This window comes from Hyla sarda, chromosome 1 (assembly GCF_029499605.1).
Source record: "Hyla sarda isolate aHylSar1 chromosome 1, aHylSar1.hap1, whole genome shotgun sequence".
NCBI classification, from domain to species: domain Eukaryota; kingdom Metazoa; phylum Chordata; class Amphibia; order Anura; family Hylidae; genus Hyla; species Hyla sarda.
The window spans coordinates 601607526-601631068 of record NC_079189.1 but is presented as its reverse complement, the minus strand read 5'-3'; the positions used below and the strand labels follow the sequence as shown (position 1 = coordinate 601631068).

Below are 23543 nucleotides of genomic sequence, written 5' to 3'. Positions count from 1 at the left end.
ATTTCTGGAGTGGAAGAGGAGCGCACGGGGACCGGAGTAAGATACTAGAGTCACTGCTGGAGATAGGTAAAAGTTTGGGTTATTTTATAGACTTAAGTGGGTAAAGTTGTGAAAACCACGCTCCTGCTGGATAACCCCTTTAAAGGGGTACTCCAGTGAAAACCTTTTTTCTGTTACATCAACTGGTGGTAGAAAGTTAAACATATTTGTAAATTACTTCTATTAAAAAATCTTAATCCTTCCTGTACTTATTAGCTGCTGAATACTACAGAGGAAATTCTTTTCTTTTTGGAATGCTCTCTGATGACATCACAAGCACAGCACATCTCACTGATAACACACTGTAACAAACCTCCTCATGTAATCTCCTTACTACTGGGATCACACACTGATAATACACTGTAACAAACCTCCTCATGTAATCTCCTTACTACTGGGGTAACACACTGATAACACACTGTAACAAACCTCCTCCTCATGTAATCTCTCTACTGGGATCACACACTGATAACACACTGTAACAAACCTCCTCCTCATGTAATCTCCTTACTACTGGGATCACACACTGATAACACACTGTAACAAACCTCCTCATGTAATCTCCTTACTACTGGGGTAACACACTGATAACACACTGTAACAAACCTCCTCCTCATGTAATCTCCTTACTACTGGGGTAACACACTGATAACACACTGTAACAAACCTCCTCCTCATGTAATCTCCTTACTACTGGGATCACACACTGATAACACACTGTAACAAACCTCCTCCTCATGTAATCTCCTCTCTACTGGGATCACACACTGATAACACTGTAACAAACCTCCTCCTCATGTAATCTCCTTACTACTGGGGTCACACACTGATAACACACTGTAACAAACCTCCTACTCATGTAATCTCCTCTCTACTGGGATCACACACTGTAACAAACCTCCTCCTCATGTAATCTCCTTACTACTGGGATCACACACTGATAACACACTGTAACAAACCTCCTCCTCATGTAATCTCCTTACTACTGGGATCACACACTGATAACACACTGTAACAAACCTCCTCCCCATGTAATCTCCTTACTACTGGGATCACACACTGATAACACACTGTAACAAACCTCCTCATGTAATCTCCTTACTACTGGGATCACACACTGATAACACACTGTAACAAACCTCCTCATGTAATCTCCTTACTACTGGGATCACACACTGATAACACTGTAACAAACCTCCTCCTCATGTAATCTCCTTACTACTGGGATCACACACTGATAACACACTGTAACAAACCTCCTCCTCCTCATGTAATCTCCTTACTACTGGGATAACACACTGTAACAAACCTTCTCCCCATGTAATCTCCTTACTACTGGGGTCACACACTGATAACACACTGTAACAAACCTCCTCCTAATGTAATATCCTTATTACTGGGGTCACACACTGTAACAAACCTCCTCCTCATGTAATCTCCTTACTACTGGGATCACACACTGATAACACACTGTAACAAACCTCCTCCTCATGTAATCTCCTTACTACTGGGGTCACACACTGATAACACACTGTAACAAACCTTCTCCTCATGTAATCTCCTTACTACTGGGATCACACACTGATAACACTGTAACAAACCACCTCCTCATGTAATCTCCTTACTACTGGGGTCACACACTGATAACACACTGTAACAAACCTCCTCCTTATGTAATCTCCTTATTACTGGGGTCACACACTGTAACAAACCTCCTCCTCATGTAATCTCCTTACTTCTGGGATCACACACTAATAACACTGTAACAAACCTCCTCCTCTTGTAATCTTCTCACTACTGGGGTCACACACTGATAACACACTGTAACAAACCTCCTCCTCATGCAATCTCCTTACTACTGGGGTCACACACTGATAACACACTGTAACAAACCTCCTCCTCCTCATGTAATCTCCTTACTACTGGGGTCACACACTGATAACACACTGTAACAAACCTCCTCATGTAATCTCCTTACTACTGGGGTCACACACTGATAACACACTGTAACAAACCTCCTCATGTAATCTCCTTACTACTGGGATCACACACTGATAACACTGTAACAAACCTCCTCCTCATGTAATCTCCTTACTACTGGGATCACACACTGATAACACACTGTAACAAACCTCCTCCTCATGTAATCTCCTTACTACTGGGGTCACACACTGATAACACACTGTAACAAACCTCCTCCTCATGTAATCTCCTTACTACTGGGATCACACACTGATAACACACTGTAACAAACCTCCTCCTCATGTAATCTCCTTACTACTGGGATCACACACTGATAACACACTGTAACAAACCTCCTCCTCATGTAATCTCCTTATTACTGGGATCACACACTGTAACAAACCTCCTCCTCATGTAATCTCCTTACTACTGGGATCACACACTGATAACACACTGTAACAAACCTCCTCCTCATGTAATCTCCTTACTACTGGGATCACACACTGTAACAAACCTCCTCCACATGTAATCTCCTTACTTCTGGGATCACACACTAATAACACTGTAACAAACCTCCTCCTCATGTAATCTCCTTACTACTGGGGTCACACACTGATAACACACTGTAACAAACCTCCTCCTCATGTAATCTCACTACTGGGATCACACACTGATAACACACTGTAACAAACCTCCTCCTCATGTAATATCCTTATTACTGGGGTCACACACTGTAACAAACCTCCTCATGTAATCTCCTTACTACTGGGGTCACACACTGTAACAAACCTCCTCCTCCTCATGTAATCTCCTTACTACTGGGATCACACACTGATAACACACTGTAACAAACCTCCTCCTCATGTAATCTCCTTACTACTGGGATCACACACTGATAATACACTGTAACAAACCACCTCCTCATGTAATCTCCTTACTACTGGGATCACACACTGATAACACACTGTAACAAACCTCCTCCTCATGTAATCTCCTTACTACTGGGATCACACACTGTAACAAACCCCCTCCTCATGTAATCTCCTTACTACTGGGATCACACACTGATAACACACTGTAACAAACCTCCTCCTCATGTAATCTCCTTACTACTGGGATCACACACTGATAACACACTGTAACAAACCTCCTCCTCATGTAATCTCCTTACTACTGAGATCACACACTGTAACAAACCCCCTCCTCATGTAATCTCCTTACTACTGGGATCACACACTGATAACACACTGTAACAAACCTCCTCCTCATGTAATCTCCTTACTACTGGGATCACACACTGATAACACACTGTAACAAACCTCCTCCTCATGTAATCTTCTTACTACTGGGGTCACACACTGATAACACACTGTAACAAACCTCCTCCTCATATAATCTCACTACTGGGATCACACACTGATAACACACTGTAACAAACCTCCTCCTCATGTAATCTCCTTACTACTGGGGTCACACACTGTAACAAACCTTCTCCCCATGTAATCTCCTTACTACTGGGGTCACACACTGATAACACACTGTAACAAACCTCCTCCTCATGTAATCTCCTTATTACTGGGATCACACACTGATAACACACTGTAACAAACCTCCTCCTCATGTAATCTTCTTACTACTGGGGTCACACACTGATAACACACTGTAACAAACCTCCTCCTCATGTAATCTCCTTACTACTGGGGTCACACACTGATAACACACTGTAACAAACCTCCTCCTCCTCCTCATGTAATCTCCCTACTACTGGGGTCACACACTGATAACACACTGTAACAAACCTCCTCCTCATGTATTCTCCTTATTACTGGGGTCACACACTGATAACACACTGTAACAAACCTCCTCCTCATGTAATCTTCTTACTACTGGGGTCACACACTGATAACACACTGTAACAAACCTCCTCCTCATGTAATCTCCTTACTACTGGGATCACACACTGATAACACACTGTAACAAACCTCCTCCTCATGTAATCTCCTTACTACTGGGGTCACACACTGATAACACACTGTAACAAACCTCCTCCTCGTGTAATCTCCTTACTACTGGGGTCACACACTGATAACACACTGTAACAAACCTCCTCCTCATGTAATCTCCTTACTACTGGGATCACACACTGATAACACACTGTAACAAACCTCCTCCTCATGTAATCTCCTTACTACTGGGATCACACACTGTAACAAACCTCCTCCTCATGTAATCTTACTACTGGGATCACACACTGATAACACACTGTAACAAACCTCCTCCTCATGTAATCTCCTTACTACTGGGGTCACACACTGATAACACACTGTAACAAACCTCCTCCTCATGTAATCTCCTTACTACTGGGATCACACACTGATAACACACTGTAACAAACCTCCTCCTCATGTAATCTCCTTACTACTGGGATCACACACTGATAACACACTGTAACAAACCTCCTCCTCATGTAATCTTACTACTGGGATCACACACTGATAACACACTGTAACAAACCTCCTCCTCATGTAATCTCCTTACTACTGGGGTCACACACTGATAACACACTGTAACAAACCTCCTCCTCATGTAATCTCCTTACTACTGGGGTCACACACTGATAACACACTGTAACAAACCTCCTCCTCCTCATGTAATCTCCTTACTACTGTGATCACACACTGATAACACACTGTAACAAACCTCCTCCTCGTGTAATCTCCTTACTACTGGGGTCACACACTGATAACACACTGTAACAAACCTCCTCATGTAATCTCCTTACTACTGGGATCACACACTGATAACACACTGTAACAAACCTCCTCCTCATGTAATCTCCTTACTACTGGGATCACACACTGATAACACACTGTAACAAACCTCCTCCTCATGTAATCTTACTACTGGGATCACACACTGATAACACACTGTAACAAACCTCCTCCTCATGTAATCTCCTTACTACTGGGATCACACACTGATAACACACTGTAACAAACCTCCTCCTCATGTAATCTCCTTACTACTGGGGTCACACACTGATAACACACTGTAACAAACCTCCTCATGTAATCTCCTTACTACTGGGATCACACACTGATAACACACTGTAACAAACCTCCTCCTCATGTAATCTCCTTACTACTGGGATCACACACTGATAACACTGTAACAAACCTCCTCCTCATGTAATCTCCTTACTACTGGAATCACACACTGATAACACACTGTAACAAACCTCCTCCTCATGTAATCTCCTTACTACTGGGATCACACACTGATAACACACTGTAACAAACCTCCTCCTCATGTAATCTCCTTACTACTGGGATCACACACTGATAACACACTGTAACAAACCTCCTCCTCATGTAATCTCCTTACTACTGGGATCACACACTGATAACACACTGTAACAAACCTCCTCCTCATGTAATCTCCTTACTACTGGGGTCACACACTGTAACAAACCTCCTCCTCATGTAATCTCCTTACTACTGGGATCACACACTGATAACACACTGTAACAAACCTCCTCCTCATGTAATCTCCTTACTACTGGGATCACACACTGTAACAAACCTCCTCCACATGTAATCTCCTTACTTCTGGGATCACACACTAATAACACTGTAACAAACCTCCTCCTCATGTAATCTCCTTACTACTGGGGTCACACACTGATAACACACTGTAACAAACCTCCTCCTCATGTAATCTCACTACTGGGATCACACACTGATAACACACTGTAACAAACCTCCTCCTCATGTAATATCCTTATTACTGGGGTCACACACTGTAACAAACCTCCTCATGTAATCTCCTTACTACTGGGGTCACACACTGTAACAAACCTCCTCCTCCTCATGTAATCTCCTTACTACTGGGATCACACACTGATAACACACTGTAACAAACCTCCTCCTCATGTAATCTCCTTACTACTGGGATCACACACTGATAATACACTGTAACAAACCACCTCCTCATGTAATCTCCTTACTACTGGGATCACACACTGATAACACACTGTAACAAACCTCCTCCTCATGTAATCTCCTTACTACTGGGATCACACACTGTAACAAACCCCCTCCTCATGTAATCTCCTTACTACTGGGATCACACACTGATAACACACTGTAACAAACCTCCTCCTCATGTAATCTCCTTACTACTGGGATCACACACTGATAACACACTGTAACAAACCTCCTCCTCATGTAATCTCCTTACTACTGAGATCACACACTGTAACAAACCCCCTCCTCATGTAATCTCCTTACTACTGGGATCACACACTGATAACACACTGTAACAAACCTCCTCCTCATGTAATCTCCTTACTACTGGGATCACACACTGATAACACACTGTAACAAACCTCCTCCTCATGTAATCTTCTTACTACTGGGGTCACACACTGATAACACACTGTAACAAACCTCCTCCTCATATAATCTCACTACTGGGATCACACACTGATAACACACTGTAACAAACCTCCTCCTCATGTAATCTCCTTACTACTGGGGTCACACACTGTAACAAACCTTCTCCCCATGTAATCTCCTTACTACTGGGGTCACACACTGATAACACACTGTAACAAACCTCCTCCTCATGTAATCTCCTTATTACTGGGATCACACACTGATAACACACTGTAACAAACCTCCTCCTCATGTAATCTTCTTACTACTGGGGTCACACACTGATAACACACTGTAACAAACCTCCTCCTCATGTAATCTCCTTACTACTGGGGTCACACACTGATAACACACTGTAACAAACCTCCTCCTCCTCCTCATGTAATCTCCCTACTACTGGGGTCACACACTGATAACACACTGTAACAAACCTCCTCCTCATGTATTCTCCTTATTACTGGGGTCACACACTGATAACACACTGTAACAAACCTCCTCCTCATGTAATCTTCTTACTACTGGGGTCACACACTGATAACACACTGTAACAAACCTCCTCCTCATGTAATCTCCTTACTACTGGGATCACACACTGATAACACACTGTAACAAACCTCCTCCTCATGTAATCTCCTTACTACTGGGGTCACACACTGATAACACACTGTAACAAACCTCCTCCTCGTGTAATCTCCTTACTACTGGGGTCACACACTGATAACACACTGTAACAAACCTCCTCCTCATGTAATCTCCTTACTACTGGGATCACACACTGATAACACACTGTAACAAACCTCCTCCTCATGTAATCTCCTTACTACTGGGATCACACACTGTAACAAACCTCCTCCTCATGTAATCTTACTACTGGGATCACACACTGATAACACACTGTAACAAACCTCCTCCTCATGTAATCTCCTTACTACTGGGGTCACACACTGATAACACACTGTAACAAACCTCCTCCTCATGTAATCTCCTTACTACTGGGATCACACACTGATAACACACTGTAACAAACCTCCTCCTCATGTAATCTCCTTACTACTGGGATCACACACTGATAACACACTGTAACAAACCTCCTCCTCATGTAATCTCCTTACTACTGGGATCACACACTGTAACAAACCTCCTCCTCATGTAATCTTACTACTGGGATCACACACTGATAACACACTGTAACAAACCTCCTCCTCATGTAATCTCCTTACTACTGGGGTCACACACTGATAACACACTGTAACAAACCTCCTCCTCATGTAATCTCCTTACTACTGGGATCACACACTGATAACACACTGTAACAAACCTCCTCCTCATGTAATCTCCTTACTACTGGGATCACACACTGATAACACACTGTAACAAACCTCCTCCTCATGTAATCTCCTTACTACTGGGGTCACACACTGATAACACACTGTAACAAACCTCCTCCTCATGTAATCTCCTTACTACTGGGGTCACACACTGATAACACACTGTAACAAACCTCCTCCTCCTCATGTAATCTCCTTACTACTGTGATCACACACTGATAACACACTGTAACAAACCTCCTCCTCGTGTAATCTCCTTACTACTGGGGTCACACACTGATAACACACTGTAACAAACCTCCTCATGTAATCTCCTTACTACTGGGATCACACACTGATAACACACTGTAACAAACCTCCTCCTCATGTAATCTCCTTACTACTGGGATCACACACTGATAACACACTGTAACAAACCTCCTCCTCATGTAATCTTACTACTGGGATCACACACTGATAACACACTGTAACAAACCTCCTCCTCATGTAATCTCCTTACTACTGGGATCACACACTGATAACACACTGTAACAAACCTCCTCCTCATGTAATGTCCTTACTACTGGGGTCACACACTGATAACACACTGTAACAAACCTCCTCATGTAATCTCCTTACTACTGGGATCACACACTGATAACACACTGTAACAAACCTCCTCCTCATGTAATCTCCTTACTACTGGGATCACACACTGATAACACTGTAACAAACCTCCTCCTCATGTAATCTCCTTACTACTGGAATCACACACTGATAACACACTGTAACAAACCTCCTCCTCATGTAATCTCCTTACTACTGGGATCACACACTGATAACACACTGTAACAAACCTCCTCCTCATGTAATCTCCTTACTACTGGGATCACACACTGATAACACACTGTAACAAACCTCCTCCTCATGTAATCTCCTTACTACTGGGATCACACACTGATAACACACTGTAACAAACCTCCTCCTCATGTAATCTCCTTACTACTGGGGTCACACACTGTAACAAACCTCCTCCTCATGTAATCTCCTTACTACTGGGATCACACACTGATAACACACTGTAACAAACCTCCTCCTCATGTAATCTCCTTACTACTGGGATCACACACTGAGGAGCAGAGATCTCCACACATAACACAACAGCAGTGACTGCCCGACCAGGACCTGCCATGTATCTTCTACATCCTGGAGGTGTAGGACCTGTGATGATGTCACAATCATGTGACCAGTACATTGGGGGCGGAGCTCAGCAGGACAGACGAGATTTTGGATGAAGGTCCTGTGAGGATGATCATGTGACAGGAGTGGGCGGAGCTAAACAGTCGGAGAGCGAGAAAGGTTTTGCATTAATTTTAAAAAAAAGCTACAAAAACATTTATAGTGGAGGTCACAGGTTTCCTGTGTAAAATGTGGTCCAGTTTGCTGCCAGACCTCTCCATGAGCTTCTCCTGATCATGTGACTCCTCCTCCTCTTTCTCCATGTGACTGATCACATGACTGTGACATCATGGCAGGTGGTGTAAGCACAGGGTAAGTACCCGGCTCTGTACAGTCTGCGGTGGAGGTATGTAGTGTATATATATATATATATGAGGATTGTGATGTCATCAGGAGGAGTCGCAGTTCTCGGTGACGTCATTATGAGGATATGTATGACTCTTATTAATGGTATTGTTCCTCCCCCGGCCTGTGTGTACAGTGGTGGATGTGCTTAGAAAATACAAATCCGCTTTAGTAGCAGAATGACACAAACAATGTATCCTAATAGGCTACTGTGTTCACATTATACCGGAGGACTGGGGGATCTAATACCGGAGGACTGGAGGATTATACCGGAGGACTGGAGGATCTAATACCGGAGGACTGGAGGATCTAATACCGGAGGACTGGAGGATCTAATACCGGAGGATCTAATACTAGGGGATCTAATACCGGAGGACTGGAGGATCTAATACCGGAGGACTGGAGGATCTAATACCGGAGGATCTAATACTAGGGGATCTAATACCGGAGGACTGGAGGATCTAATACCGGAGGACTGGAGGATCTAATACCGGAGGACTGGAGGATTATACCGGAGGACTGGAGGATCTAATACCGGAGGACTGGAGGATCTAATACCGGAGGACTGGAGGATCTAATACCGGAGGATCTAATACTAGGGGATCTAATACCGGAGGACTGGAGGATCTAATACCGGAGGACTGGAGGATCTAATACCGGAGGATCTAATACTAGGGGATCTAATACCGGAGGACTGGAGGATCTAATACCGGAGGACTGGAGGATCTAATACTAGGGGATCTAATACCGGAGGACTGGAGGATCTAATACCGGAGGACTGGAGGATCTAATACCGGAGGACTGGAGGATCTAATACCGGAGGATCGGGGGATCTAATACTGGAGGAACGGAGGATCTAATACTAGGGGATCTAATACCGGAGGACTGGAGGATCTAATATCGGAGGACTGGAGGATCTAATACCGGAGGACTGGAGGATCTAATACCGGAGGACCGGAGGATCTAATACTGGGGGATCTAATACCGGAGGACTGGAGGATTATACCGGAGGACTGGGGGATCTAATACCGGAGGACCGGGGGATCTAATACTGGAGGACCGGAGGATGTAATACTGGGGGATCTAATACCGGAGGACTGGAGGATCTAATACCGGAGGACTGGAGGATCTAATACCGGAGGATCTAATACCTGAGGACTGGAGGATCTAATACCGGAGGATCTAATACCGGAGGACTGGAGGATCTAATACTGGAGGATCTAATGCCGGAGGATCGGGGGATCTAATACTGGGGGATCTAATACCGGAGCACCAGAGGATCAAATACCGGAAGACTGGGGGTTCTTATACCGGAGGACCGGGGGATCTTATACCGGAGGACTGGGGGATCTAATACCGGAGCACCGGAGGATCTAATACCGGAGCACCGGAGGATCTAATACCGGAGGACTGGAGGATCTAATACCGGAGCACCTAATACCGGAGCACCGGAGGATCTAATACCGGAGCACCGGAGGATCTTATACCGGAGGACTGGGGGATCTAATACCGGAGCACCGGAGGATCTAATACCGGAGCACCGGAGGATCTAATACCGGAGCACCGGGGGATCTAATACCGGAGGACTGGAGGATCTAATACCGGAGGACTGGAGGATCTAATACCGGAGGATCTAATACCGGAGGACTGGAGGATCTAATACCGGAGGATCGGGGGATCTAATACCGGAGCACCAGAGGATCAAATACCGGAAGACTGGGGGATCTAATACCGGGGGATCTTATACCGGAGGACCGGAGGATCTAATTCTGGGGGATCTAATACCGGAGCACCGGAGGATCTAATACCAGAGGACTGGAGGATCTAATACCGGAGGATCTAATACCGGGGGATCTAATACCGGAGGACCGGGGATCTAATACCGGGGGGATCTAATACCGGAGGACCGGGGATCTAATACCGGGGGATCTAATACCGGGGGATCTAATACCGGAGGACCGGGGGATCTAATACCGGAGGACTGGGGGATCTAATACCGGAGGACTTGGGGGGAATATAATACCGGAGGACTGTGGGGGGAATATAATACCGGAGGGACTGTGGGGGGGATATAAAATACCGGAGGACTGTGGGGGGGATATATAATACCGGAGGACTGTGGGGGGGATATATAATACCGGAGGACTGTGGGGGGGGATATATAATACCGGAGGACTGTGGGGGGGATATATAATACCGGAGGACTGTGGGGGGGATATAAAATACCGGAGGACTGTGGGGGGGATATATAATACCGGAGGACTGTGGGGGGGATATATAATACCGGAGGACTGTGGGGGGGGATATATAATACCGGAGGACTGTGGGGGGGATATATAATACCGGAGGACTGTGGGGGGGGGGGGGGAAATATAAAATACCGGAGGACTGTGGGGGGGGGGGGGAATATAAAATACCGGAGGACTGTGGGGGGGGGGGATATAAAATACCGGAGGGATAGTATACTGGAGGACTGGAGATTATTCTAGAGAAGTTTATTGTTGGGGAGTTTTGAATGATATTTAGTGTTGTTTATACTTTGAGGGTAAGTGACGTGCGCCATATACACAGCTGACCATGATACTCATTGACTTCAATGTAGGAAAATATGCAGCAATATGCGGCACGTTACTTACCCTTAGGGTGTATTCACACGTACAATATTCTGCACATACTGCATTTGAAGATGTGTTCAGTCTCGCTGCGTTCTCCTTCCAGCCTCACTAGACGCCCAATACACTTATAAGGTTACTCAGGAGATATTGTCTCTGTTTCCTTAAAGGGGAACTCCGATGGAAAACATTTTTTTTTTCTTTTCCAAATCAACTGGTGCCAGTAAATTAAACAGATTTGTAAATTACTTCTGTTAAAAAAATCCTAATTCTTCCAGTACTTATCAGCTGCTGTATGCTCCACAGGAAGTTCTTTTCTTTTTGAATTTATTTTCTGTCTGACCACAGTGCCCCCTGCTGACACCTCTGTCCATGTCAGGAACTTTCCGGAGAAGCAGAGGTTTGCTATGGGGGATTTGCTCCTTCTCTGGACAGTTCCTGACATGGACAGAGGTGTCAGCAGGGAGCACTGTGGTCAGACAGAAAGGAACGGCTAAACTTCCTCTGTAGTATACAGCAGCTGATAAGTACTGGAAGGATTAAGATTTTCTAATAAAAGTAATTTACAAATTTGTTTAACTTTCTGGAATCAGTTGATTTTAAATCCCCCCCCCCCCCCCAAATATTTTTTCTTTTTTCATTCACACATTTTAACCCCTTCCTGCCCCAGGACGTATGCATTCCCCCCCCCCCCCCCCCCCCCCAGCTGCGGACACTGTAGCGCAACTGGATGTATACATACGTCATAGTGAAATCATGCACGGCGTCATGCGCCGCAGGAGATCAGCGAGATCCCGCTGTCAATCATAGCCGGGGTCCCGCCGCAGCTGCTGAGACCGGAATCGCACTGGTGTTGGCAGCATTAACTCCATACATGCCGGGATATTCTGCCTTTCAGACCCTGAACCTTCGTGCACCTGTCGTTTCTACTTTGTAGGGTTAAACGACAGACATAAGCGCAACTCCATGATGTCCCTTATAAACGGGGAGTGTCGGCTGCTGATAGCAGCTGAGAGTCACCGGCTATGAATTAATTAGAGATGAGCGAATTTACAGTAAATTCGATTCGTCACGAACTTCTCGGCTCGGCGGTAGCTGTCTTTTCCTGCATAAATTACACCTTTTCCAGCCCACCGGAGCACCGGAAAGCTGAACTAATTTATGCAGGATAAGTCATCAACTGCCGAGCCGAGAAGTTCGTGACGAATCGAATTTACTGTAAGTTCGCTCATCTCTAGAATTAATATAATATTTTAATAAATCCCAGTCTAATTTGTTTTATTAATTTTGATCCTTTTCTGCTTAGTGTTCTTGACATATGCGTTATTATTTTCCACAGATCTGCCGTGAAGAATTCCCCGGTTTGCTGAAACGTTGGTTATTCTGGATTTTTTGTGGTATTTTCTGTACTTTCCTAATCTCACTAACCTGCCTGTCTGTGTCCCAATGGATGTAACTAATATAAAGTAACATTCCTTATATAGAGAACAGTGCTGAGGTCTCTCCAGGTTCCTATAAGGTGTCAGGACGTGGCGGTCTATTTCTCCATGGAGGAGTGGGAGTATGTAGAAGGACACAAGGATCAGTACAAGGATCAGGTGATGATGGAGGATCAGCAGCCCCTCACATCAGCAGGTAATAGACATGACTATATACACACGTCCTCTCATTATTTGTATGTAAAGAATGAATTCAGTCTCTGTATGTGTTCCCTACAGTCAGATCCAGTAAGAGAACAGCAGCAGAGAGGTGTCCCCGTCCTCTTCTTCCACAGGATCAGGATCAGGTAGATGGAGATATTCCCTATGATCTGTAGAAGGGCTGTGAAGCTCTTGTGTTCAGTCTTGTTTTATCCTACAGTATTATATGCTTTATACTTGTGGAATGAGAAAGGTGGAGATGACAGGATAAAGGGGTACTCTGCTGCTCAGCGTTTGGAACAAACTGTTCCGAATGCTGGAGCTGGGAGCTCGTGATGTCATAGCCCCGCCCCCTCATGATGTCACGTCACGCCCCCTCAATGCAAGTCTATGGGAGGGGGCGTGACGGATGTCACGCCCCCTCCCATCGACTTGCATTGAGGGGGCGGGACTTGATGTCATGATGCGCGGGGCTATGACATCACGAGCTCCCAGCTCCAGCGTTCGGAACAGTTTGTTCCAAACACAGAGCAGCAGAGTACCCCTTTATCCTGTCATCTCCACCTTTCTCATTCCACAAGTCCACAATATTTTTTTTTCTATTGAAAAACTTTTTATTTTATTGTTTACACTTTTTTACAGGTTATACTATGCTGCAATACATTTTTTCTGCAGCACAGTATAATCTGATCTGCTGCACACACTACAGTCTCTGCGATCCAGCCTCTGGCTGGATCTCACAGGCTTCCATAGCAGGCAGACAGGAGGTCATGATCTGACCTCCTGCTGCCATAGCAACCAACAGCGACCCGCGATCGTACCGCCGGGTCCCGTCGCCGATCTCCTGTGCTGCCCGCGGCAGTGCCGGAGATCGCTGAGACGTATGCATACGTCCAATTGCGCGAACTAACTTGTCGGATGCTTGGACGTATGCATACGTTCTATAGCGGGAAGGGGTTAAAGGGGTTATCCAGGAAAAAAACTTTTTTATATATATCAACTGGCTCCAGGAAGTTAAACAGATTTGTAAATTAACAATATGAATTCGAGTAGAATACAGACATAGCGCACATCTACAATCTTGTATAATGATCTGATTGCTTCTCAGCACAATATCAAAAACTAACAGGTTGTTATTATACATTTTTGATCAAAAAGTACAAGCCCACTCGCCACGTCAAGGCCACCTATTCAGAGTGGGTCCCTAACATCCCTAGCATAAAATGGCGTAGCACCGGGCGGCGACCACCACCGCCGCGACACAGGTGCCCACGGGGGGGAGCGACCCACTGGCAGAGCGGCCCCAATGCCTCTCAAACCAGTCTATAGGCCGCACCCGCCCGCAGACACAGCGCCACGGCAGCAACAGACGCCGCCCCGCACCACATCAGTGTGAACAAGGTGTAATGGCTCACTTACCCTGCTCTCCCAGTCAGACTGGGAGGCTGCTAGGAGTGAAATGGCCCTAGTGTGGCTAATTACCACCTATATAGGTTTGGGCTGAGGGGGTGGGGAAGAGTGCAGCACATGTTAAAAAAAGAGTAGGGACCCACTCTGAATAGGTGGCCTTGACGTGGCGAGTGGGCTTGTACTTTTTGATCAAAAATGTATACTAACAACCTGTTAGTTTTTGATATTGTGCTGAGAAGCAACCAGATCATTATACAAGATTGTAGATGTGCGCTATGTCTGTATTCTACTCAAATTCAGATTTGTAAATTACTTCTATTAAAAAATCTTAATCCTTTCAGTACTTATGAGCTTCTGAAGTTAAGGTTGTTCTTTTCTGTCTAAGTAATCTCTGATGACACGTGTCTCGGGAACCGCCCAGTTTAGAAGAGGTTTGCTATGGGGATTTGCTTCTAAACTGGGCGGTTCCCGAGACACGTGTCATCAGAGAGCACTTAGACAGAAAAGAACAACCTTAACTTCAGAAGCTCATAAGTACTGAAAGGATTTAGATTTTTTAATAGAAGTAATTTATATATCTGTTTAACTTTCTGGAGCCAGTTGATATATAAAAAACTGTTTTTTTCCTGGATAACCCCTTTAAATGTTATAATTCTCCCAGTTCACTGCCCCATCATTATAAACTACCCCCTGCCTTTATTTTTATTATTTTTTTCTACCTTCGGATAGTGGATACGTTTTTTTTTAGAAACTTGTCCTTTAAAATGATACCTAACTTATTTAGGTTTGATTTGTTTTACTTGTTTTAAAAAAAAATTAAAACTTTTTGTATGAAAATTTGTATGTTTAAAAATGTCATCTACTGACCCCTATAACTTTTTTATTTTTTTTATTTATTTTTCCGTATACAGGGATGTGTGAGTTTTTTTTTTTGTGTATCTAGAGTGACCAAAAAACACAATTCCGGACTTTGAAATTTCTTTACGTTTACACCACGGACCGTGCTGGTTTAATTAACATTATATTTTTATAGTTCGGATGCGTACACGCGCCGTTCCAACATTTGTTTATTTTTATTTACATATGTTTTTTAAGTGGAAAAAGGGGGAGATTCAAACGTTTTTTAAGAAGGGGTTATAATACATTGTTTAAGATTTTTTTTTTTTATACATTTTTTTTTTCACTATTATTTATCCAGGACTATTCCATGCAATCCTTAGATTGCATATACTGTTCAGTGTTATGTTATAGCATAGTGTTGAACAGTGTTATCTGTGCTCGATTCCTCCTGCCTGTTGAGGCCTCCTCGAGCATCGAGCCACTGATCGGACGGCGAGGAGACAGGTAAGGGCCCTCTCGCTGTCCTCTCAGCTGATCAGGACATCACGATTTCACTGCGATGGTCCTGATCAGCTCAGCTTAGCTGCCAGGAGTGTTTTTTTAACTTTTAGATGCCGCAATCAACTTTTGATTGCAGTGTCTAAAGGGTTTATGCCAGGCATTACCGCGATCAGTGATGTCCTGCATTAGACACTCCACTATGACTTGGGCTCAGCTCCTGAGCCTGCGTCATAGAAGGGAAGAAGGCACAGGGTGTACATGTACGCCCTGCATCCTTAAGGGGTTAAAGGGTTCGTGCGTGTGTTTCTACTATGTCATCAACCTATTCGTACCCTCCATTACCTACCTAAGGCAGCTTCGCCTGTTGATCACTGCCTGAGCTATAGTGTTATTTTACCATAGCAAAGGTGTGTTGTTTCTGATCTGTGCCTGTTTTCCTAAACCATATGTGCTACGTTGACCCTCCTGTACATGACCCAAATTGCTATGATTTAGCTGCTGGACTTCCTGCTGCCACTTTGCTGCCTGAACTTGACACTGCTCCTGTAGTGGAGTCAAAAGTACAAACTCTAGTTGGGTAGCACAGTGGGTCCAGACCCATCGAATTTACCTCAAGGCCTGATTCACAGCTTAGACTGCTCGCTACTGCTCTATAATGTCCTTCATGCCACTGCTGCTCCTTAGAGTGTACTATAAAAAGACAGAAGTACAGGATTCTTGTGTCTGTGTGTGCAGTGTATGGGAAACATCATAGCGGATAGGCGGCACCCATCAGATTAGTGACAACATGAAAAATCAGGTGAATAATGGCAAGTTATATTATGGCCAGAATTAGTGCTACTCCTTATGGACGCACACACGACAGCTTATCCTGAAATGTTACTTAAAATGACTTCTACTGTCTGATAACTTTTACAATATCTCTTCCACAGATAATGAATCAGGGTGAAGATCTGACCTGTATTAGTGGTATAAACATAATAGTAAAAGAAGAGCCAGATGTGAGCGGTGATGAGCAGTATAAGGAGGACATTCCTACAGGAAAAGATCTGAATATAAATTCTACAGACATAAGGATAAAAGAAGAGACAGATGTGATCGATGATGAGCAGTATAAGGAGGACATTTTTACAGGGAAGGCTCTAACCTTTATTAATGGTATTAACATTATAGTAAAAGAAGAGACAGATTTGAGCGGTAGTGAGCAGTATAAGGAGGACATTCCTACAAGGAAAGATCTGAGCTATGTTAATACTACAGGCAAGGTAAAACAAGAAGAAAAAGAGACAGATGTGAGCAGTGATGAGCAGTATAAGGAGGACATTCCTACAGGTAACCTTTCAGGTGAGCAGTATTAACTAAATGCAGAGAAAAGTAACCAATTTATATTTAGTCAGTGACAAAAAAAATCATTAAATAAGTGTACGGCTGTTCTGTCACTATTTATTTCTGCTGTGTATTTCCCCATGCAGCCTAAATATAAATGAAATATAGAAAGAAATTGACATCCTTATACACATGCATTGTGCTTATAATATGTATGAAAAATACAGCTGGAAAATGGACATGAAATACACCAATGTGAATGAGGCCTATTGCTTCATCATCTGCTTTCAGTGAAAGATTAAAAAGATTTGTTGAAATATGAGCAACAGGTGCAGGCTCCAATTAAATTATGGAGGAAATATATTGAAGTCAGCAGGTGGCGCTGTGTAACTGTTACACTGTACACTGATTCCTCTGATATGCTTAAAGGGGTATTCCACTGGAAAACCTTTTTATTTTTTTTAATTTTTTTAAATCAACTGGTGCTAGAAAGATTTGTACATTACTTCTATTAAAAAATCGTAATCCTTCCAGTACTTATCAGCTGCTGCATGATCCGCAGGAAGTTCCTTTCTTTTTGAATTTCCTTTCTGTCTGACCACAGTGCTCTCTGCTGACACCTCTGTCCAGAGTAGGAGCACATCTCCATAGAAAACCTAACCTGCTCTGGACAGTTCCTGACATGGACAGAGGTGTCAGCAGAGAGCACTGTGGTCAGACAGAAAGGAAATTTAAAAAGAAAAGAACTTCCTGTGGATCTTACAGCAGCTGATAAGTACTGGAAGGATTAAGATTTTTTAATAGAAGTAATGTACAAATCTTTCTAGCACCAGTTGATTTAAAAAAATTAAAAAAAATAAATAGAGCAAATCTGTTTAACTTTCTGGCACCAGTTGATCTAAAAAAAAATGTTTTCCAGTGGAGTACCCCTTTAACCACTTTCTGTGGGTATGACAGACTTTTCTGTATCCTCCATCTTGAATCTGATGAACATGTTCTCTAGTAAGCTGGTAATTTTCTCACAATGTCTGAATGCTGAGGCCTATATCTTCATCAACTAATGTCTCTACTGATGAAGTATTTTTCCCATTTTGGGACTAAGGAACCGTAAGCAAGTATTATACATAGAAGATTAAAAAATAAAAGATTTGTTGAAATATAAGCAACAGCTGCAGACTTGTTTAATTGGAGGAAATTTACTGATATCAGCAGGTGGCGCTGTGTTACATGTGTACACTGATTCCTTTGATATAATGAACTACACTGTTCAAAACAAATAAAGGGAACACTTAAACCACACAATATAACTCCAAGTCAATGACACTTCTGTGAAATCCCACTGTCCACTCAGGAAGCAACACTGATTGACAATCAATGTCACATGCTGTTGTGCAAATGGAACAGACAACAGGTGGAAATTATAGGCAATTAGCAAGACACCCCCAATAAAGGAGTGGTTTTGCAGGTGGTGACCACAGACCATTTCTCAGTTCCTATGCTTCCTGGCTGATGTTTTTGTCACTTTTGAATGCTGGCAGTGCTTTCACTCTAGTGGTAGCATGAGACGGAGTATACAACCCACACAAGTGGCTCACGTAGTGCAGCTCATCCAGGATGGCACATCAATGTGAGCTGTGCCAAGAAGGTTTGCTGTGTCTGTTAGCGTAGTGTCCGGAGCATGGAGATGCTACCAGGAGACAGGCCAGTACATCAGGAGATGTGGAGGAGGCCATAGGAGGGCCACTCATATGGTCAGAAACAGACTCCATGAGGGTGGTATGAGGGCCCAACGTCCACAGGTGGGGGTCCACAGTCCAACACCGTGCAGGACGTTTGGCATTTGCCAGAGAACACCAAGATTGGCAAATTCACCACTGGCACCCTGTGCTCTTCATAGATGAAAGCAGGTTCACACTGGACACATGTGACAGAGTCTGGAGACGCCGTGGAGAATGTTATGCTGCCTGCAACATCCTCCAGCATGAACAGTCTGGCAGTGGGTCAGTAATGGTGTGGGGTGGCATTTCTTTGGGGGGCCGCACAGCCCTCCATGTGCTTGCCAGAGGTAGCCTGACTGTCATTAGGTACTGAGATGAGATCCTCAGACCCCTTGTGAGACCATATGCTGGTGCGGTTGGCCCTGGGTTCCTCCTAATGCAAGACAATGCTAGACCTCATATGGAGGGAGTGTCAGCAGTTCCTGCAATCATTATAAGGTTAGATAATGAGGTAATAGTATTGTCCTCTGCCCACACCCTAGTAAGCAATCTTAGGGACAATCTGATCACAATGTATATATATATGAATGGACAGTACAGAGATCTTTCTAGTTTCTAGTTATATCTAGGCCGGTAACCATGACAAGGGGGCATCCTCAACGTCTAGAGGAAAGAAGGTTTCACCATCATCACCCAGGGTAGAGGGTAATGCCAGCTGACAAGGATAGAATGATAGAGGTGAGGAGGAAACATGGGGGGAGATTTATCAAAAAAAGAAAAGTTGCTTAGTTGCCTATAGCAACCAATCAGGTTGTTTCTTTCATTTTGCAGAGGCCTTGTTAAAAATGAAAGAAGCGATCTGATTGGTTGCTATGGGCACCTGGGCAACTTTCCCTCTGGACAGGTTTTGATAAATCTCCCCCAATGTGTCTCTATACACAACGAGGAAAAAGATGTTAGATACTTAGGCCGCGTTTACACTAGAAATGTTGGACAGGAATTCTGATGCATGAAGGTTAGCATGCAGGTGAATGGGTTTTCGGTGAACGTGTTCACGCGGCAAAATTTCGCACCAAAAAAATCCCAATTTAAAAAAAATTATAATAATAATAATTCAGCGAAGAACATTGAACGTTCTCAATGTTCTGGCGGAATCCGTGCGCCGCAGACAATGCCGTCTATGTGTGAAAACTCCACCCGGAGCTTCCGAGCGTGGCCAGCGCCAACGGCGCTGGCCACGCTCGGAAGCTTCGGATGGAAGTTTTCCGTCCGGGGGTTCGCAAGTGTGAACCCAACCTTCACTGATCAGAGGGTGAAGATGCTCTATAATGTCAAATTCTGGTATAAATCCAATTTCTGCACTTATAATGTTACACTAAGGGATGTTGCATAAAAATACTTACCTGACAAAAATTGCATATATTTATAGTTAATATAACTTAAAAATGATAAATTGTCTTATCCTTGGCAGATTCTTGTACCAGGAGATCAGAGGAGAATCTTATATCTTCAGATTATAAAGCAGATGATGATATCGCACAAGATACATGTGAAGAGCGTTCCATCGGGAAATCAACACCTGTTCAACACGAGAGAGGTCCCACACTGTCAAAGCAACTTTTATGCACAGAGTGTGGGAAATATTTTAGTAACAAGTCAAATCTTGTGAAACACCGGAGAATTCACACAGGGGAGAAGCCATATTCGTGTTCAGAATGTGGGAAATGTTTTTCTTTGAAAATAAATCTCGTCGATCATCAGAGAACCCACTCGGGGGAGAAGCCTTTTTCGTGTTCAGAATGTGGGAAATGTTTTACTCAGAAATCAACGCTGGCTCTACATCAGAAAGTTCACAGAGGAGAAAAGCCATATTTATGCACGGAATGTGGAAAAGTTTTTGTGGTGAAGTCAAAACTTGTTACACATCTGAGAACTCACACGGGGGAGAAGCCCTTTTCATGTTCAGAATGTGGGAGACGTTTTACTCAGAAATCCGCGATGCTTGACCACCAGAAACTTCACACCGGTGAGAGGCCGTATTCATGTTCAGAATGTGGGAAATGTTTTATTAAGAAATCATCCCTCCTTCTACATCAGAGAACTCACACAGGAGTAAAGCCGTTGTCATGCCTAGAATGTGGGAAACATTTCAGTCAAGAATCCTATCTTGTTGCACATCTGAGAACTCACACAGGGGAGAAGCCATTTTCATGCCCAGAATGTGGAAAAACGTTTAGTAAGGAATCATATCTTGCAGAGCATCAACGAACTCACACAGGGGAGAAGCCATTTTCATGTTCAGTATGTGGAAAACATTTTAGTCAAAAATCTATTCTTGTTCAACATCAAAGAACCCACACAGGGGAGAAGCCGTTCTCATGTTCAGTGTGTGAGAAACATTTTAGTCAAAAATCCATTCTCCTTCGACATGAAATAACTCACACGGGAGAGAAGCCGTTTTCATGTTCCGAGTGTGGGACTTGTTTTATTAGGAAATCCGGTCTTCTTCGACATCAGAAAACTCACACAGGAGAGAAGCCGTTTCCGTGCCCAGAATGTGGGAAATGTTTCGCTCTAAAGGCAGATCTTGTTCGACATCAAAGAACTCACATAGGGGAGAAGCCATATGCCTGCCCAGAATGTGGGAAATGTTTTGCTCTGAAATCAGAGGTCATTGTGCATCAAGAAACTCACACTGAGGAGACGCCTGTCTTATAAAAGATGCAAATAGTCTTTGAACCAAAAGTTGTAAAAGCCCGTTTAACCTCCTTTAAAGTGTCTAACAGAGATAAGTATGGGGGGGGAGGGGGGTACCGTAAGGGGGAAAAGAATTACAAGAATTGCTAGTGCATCGATATCTTTCAAATATTAATTCTTCTAAAATTTGGCTAGAAACGTCAGCAACAGCTTCACACCTCTGCGGAAGATGTTTCTCTTGTCCATATGTTCCAATGACAAGCCCGATTACGCAATATAATAATTGGCAAAACCATTCGTGTCCTCTAAGGGGCACTAAGTTATAAGCACTGGAGACGTGATGTCACGCCACACCCCCTCCATTCATGTCTATGGGAGGGGGCGTGACATCAGTCACGCCCCCTCCCATAGACATGAATGGAGGGGGCGTGGCGTGACGTCACGTCTCCAGTCCCGGAAACTCGGAGCTTTCCGAGACTGGAGCAGCAGCCCGGCACAGAACATGCTGGGTGCTGCACAGAGATCATGGGGGGTCCCGGCGGTGGGCCCCCTGCGATCAGACATCTTATCCCCTATCCTTTAAATAGGGGATAAGATGTCTTTGGCCGGAATACCCCTTAAAATTTCTGGAGTATCTGTCGCCTAACCCCCCAAGGAAATGTGTATATATACATGCATACTACTGCTTTCAATATTCAATAATGTTGCATTTTACGATATATTTTGCTTTACTCTTTGGCTTATACTATTATACCTATGGTGTTTTTAGTTTATGCATACACCTGTTTAATTGGTAATTATATTGTAAATAAATATTTTGGCTATCTTCTGTTTAAACTCGTTGTTTTGGGAATAAAAATAATTAAATGATATGGCTGAAAGTCGTGTTTAAAAATAAATAAATTAAAAAAAAAGGCATACTCACCTACCCCCATTCCTGCAGCTGCTGATCCTCCACTATTTCAGGTTACCGCTTGTCCCTGCTTCTTCTTCGTTCCTGAGAAGTGTTGTTTCAGTGTTGTTTGAACTGCGCGGCCAGCATATCATTGGCGCCGGCGATTTTCTGAGCAGGCAGATCCTGCTAAGACGACTTGTCATATGAATGATGAAGAGGAGGGGACTGGAAGTGTCAAAGAGGCAGCTGCTGGGGGATCAGGGTAGGTCAGTATGTCATTTTTTATTTTAACACTACTACAAGTCATATATACATTTTTTTATTCCCTGACAAGCCCCACTATTAATATCTAGTAAAGGCACTTGCCGTATTGTTTTGTGTGATACATTCATATAGATATTGTTGAGATATGTAAAATAGTTTATAGTTCCACAATAAATGATTATTTCATTGTAGAATTATACTGGTATCTTTTAAATTGATGCTGTTTTGAAGTCAAAGGGGGGTCACACCCTTTTGTTTCTCTTCTGTTCATTTACTTTACATTTTGTCGATTGATGAAAAATAAACTATTTA

The 23543-nt window shown here is 43.6% G+C and overlaps 1 protein-coding gene across 1 annotated transcript in view; it reads left to right on the top strand.

Moving 5' to 3' along the window:
- The window catches only part of LOC130293926 (zinc finger protein 182-like), a 33567-nt gene extending 10024 nt beyond the window's left edge, over window positions 1–23543 (top strand). Inside the window, exons 5-9 of the mRNA XM_056543262.1 lie at window positions 13280–13301; window positions 13425–13575; window positions 13659–13726; window positions 17264–17675; window positions 20847–23543. Of these exons, the coding sequence (XP_056399237.1) occupies window positions 13280–13301; window positions 13425–13575; window positions 13659–13726; window positions 17264–17675; window positions 20847–22093 (1900 nt within the window). The 3' untranslated portion in view covers window positions 22094–23543. The remainder of the gene's footprint in view (window positions 1–13279; window positions 13302–13424; window positions 13576–13658; window positions 13727–17263; window positions 17676–20846) is intronic.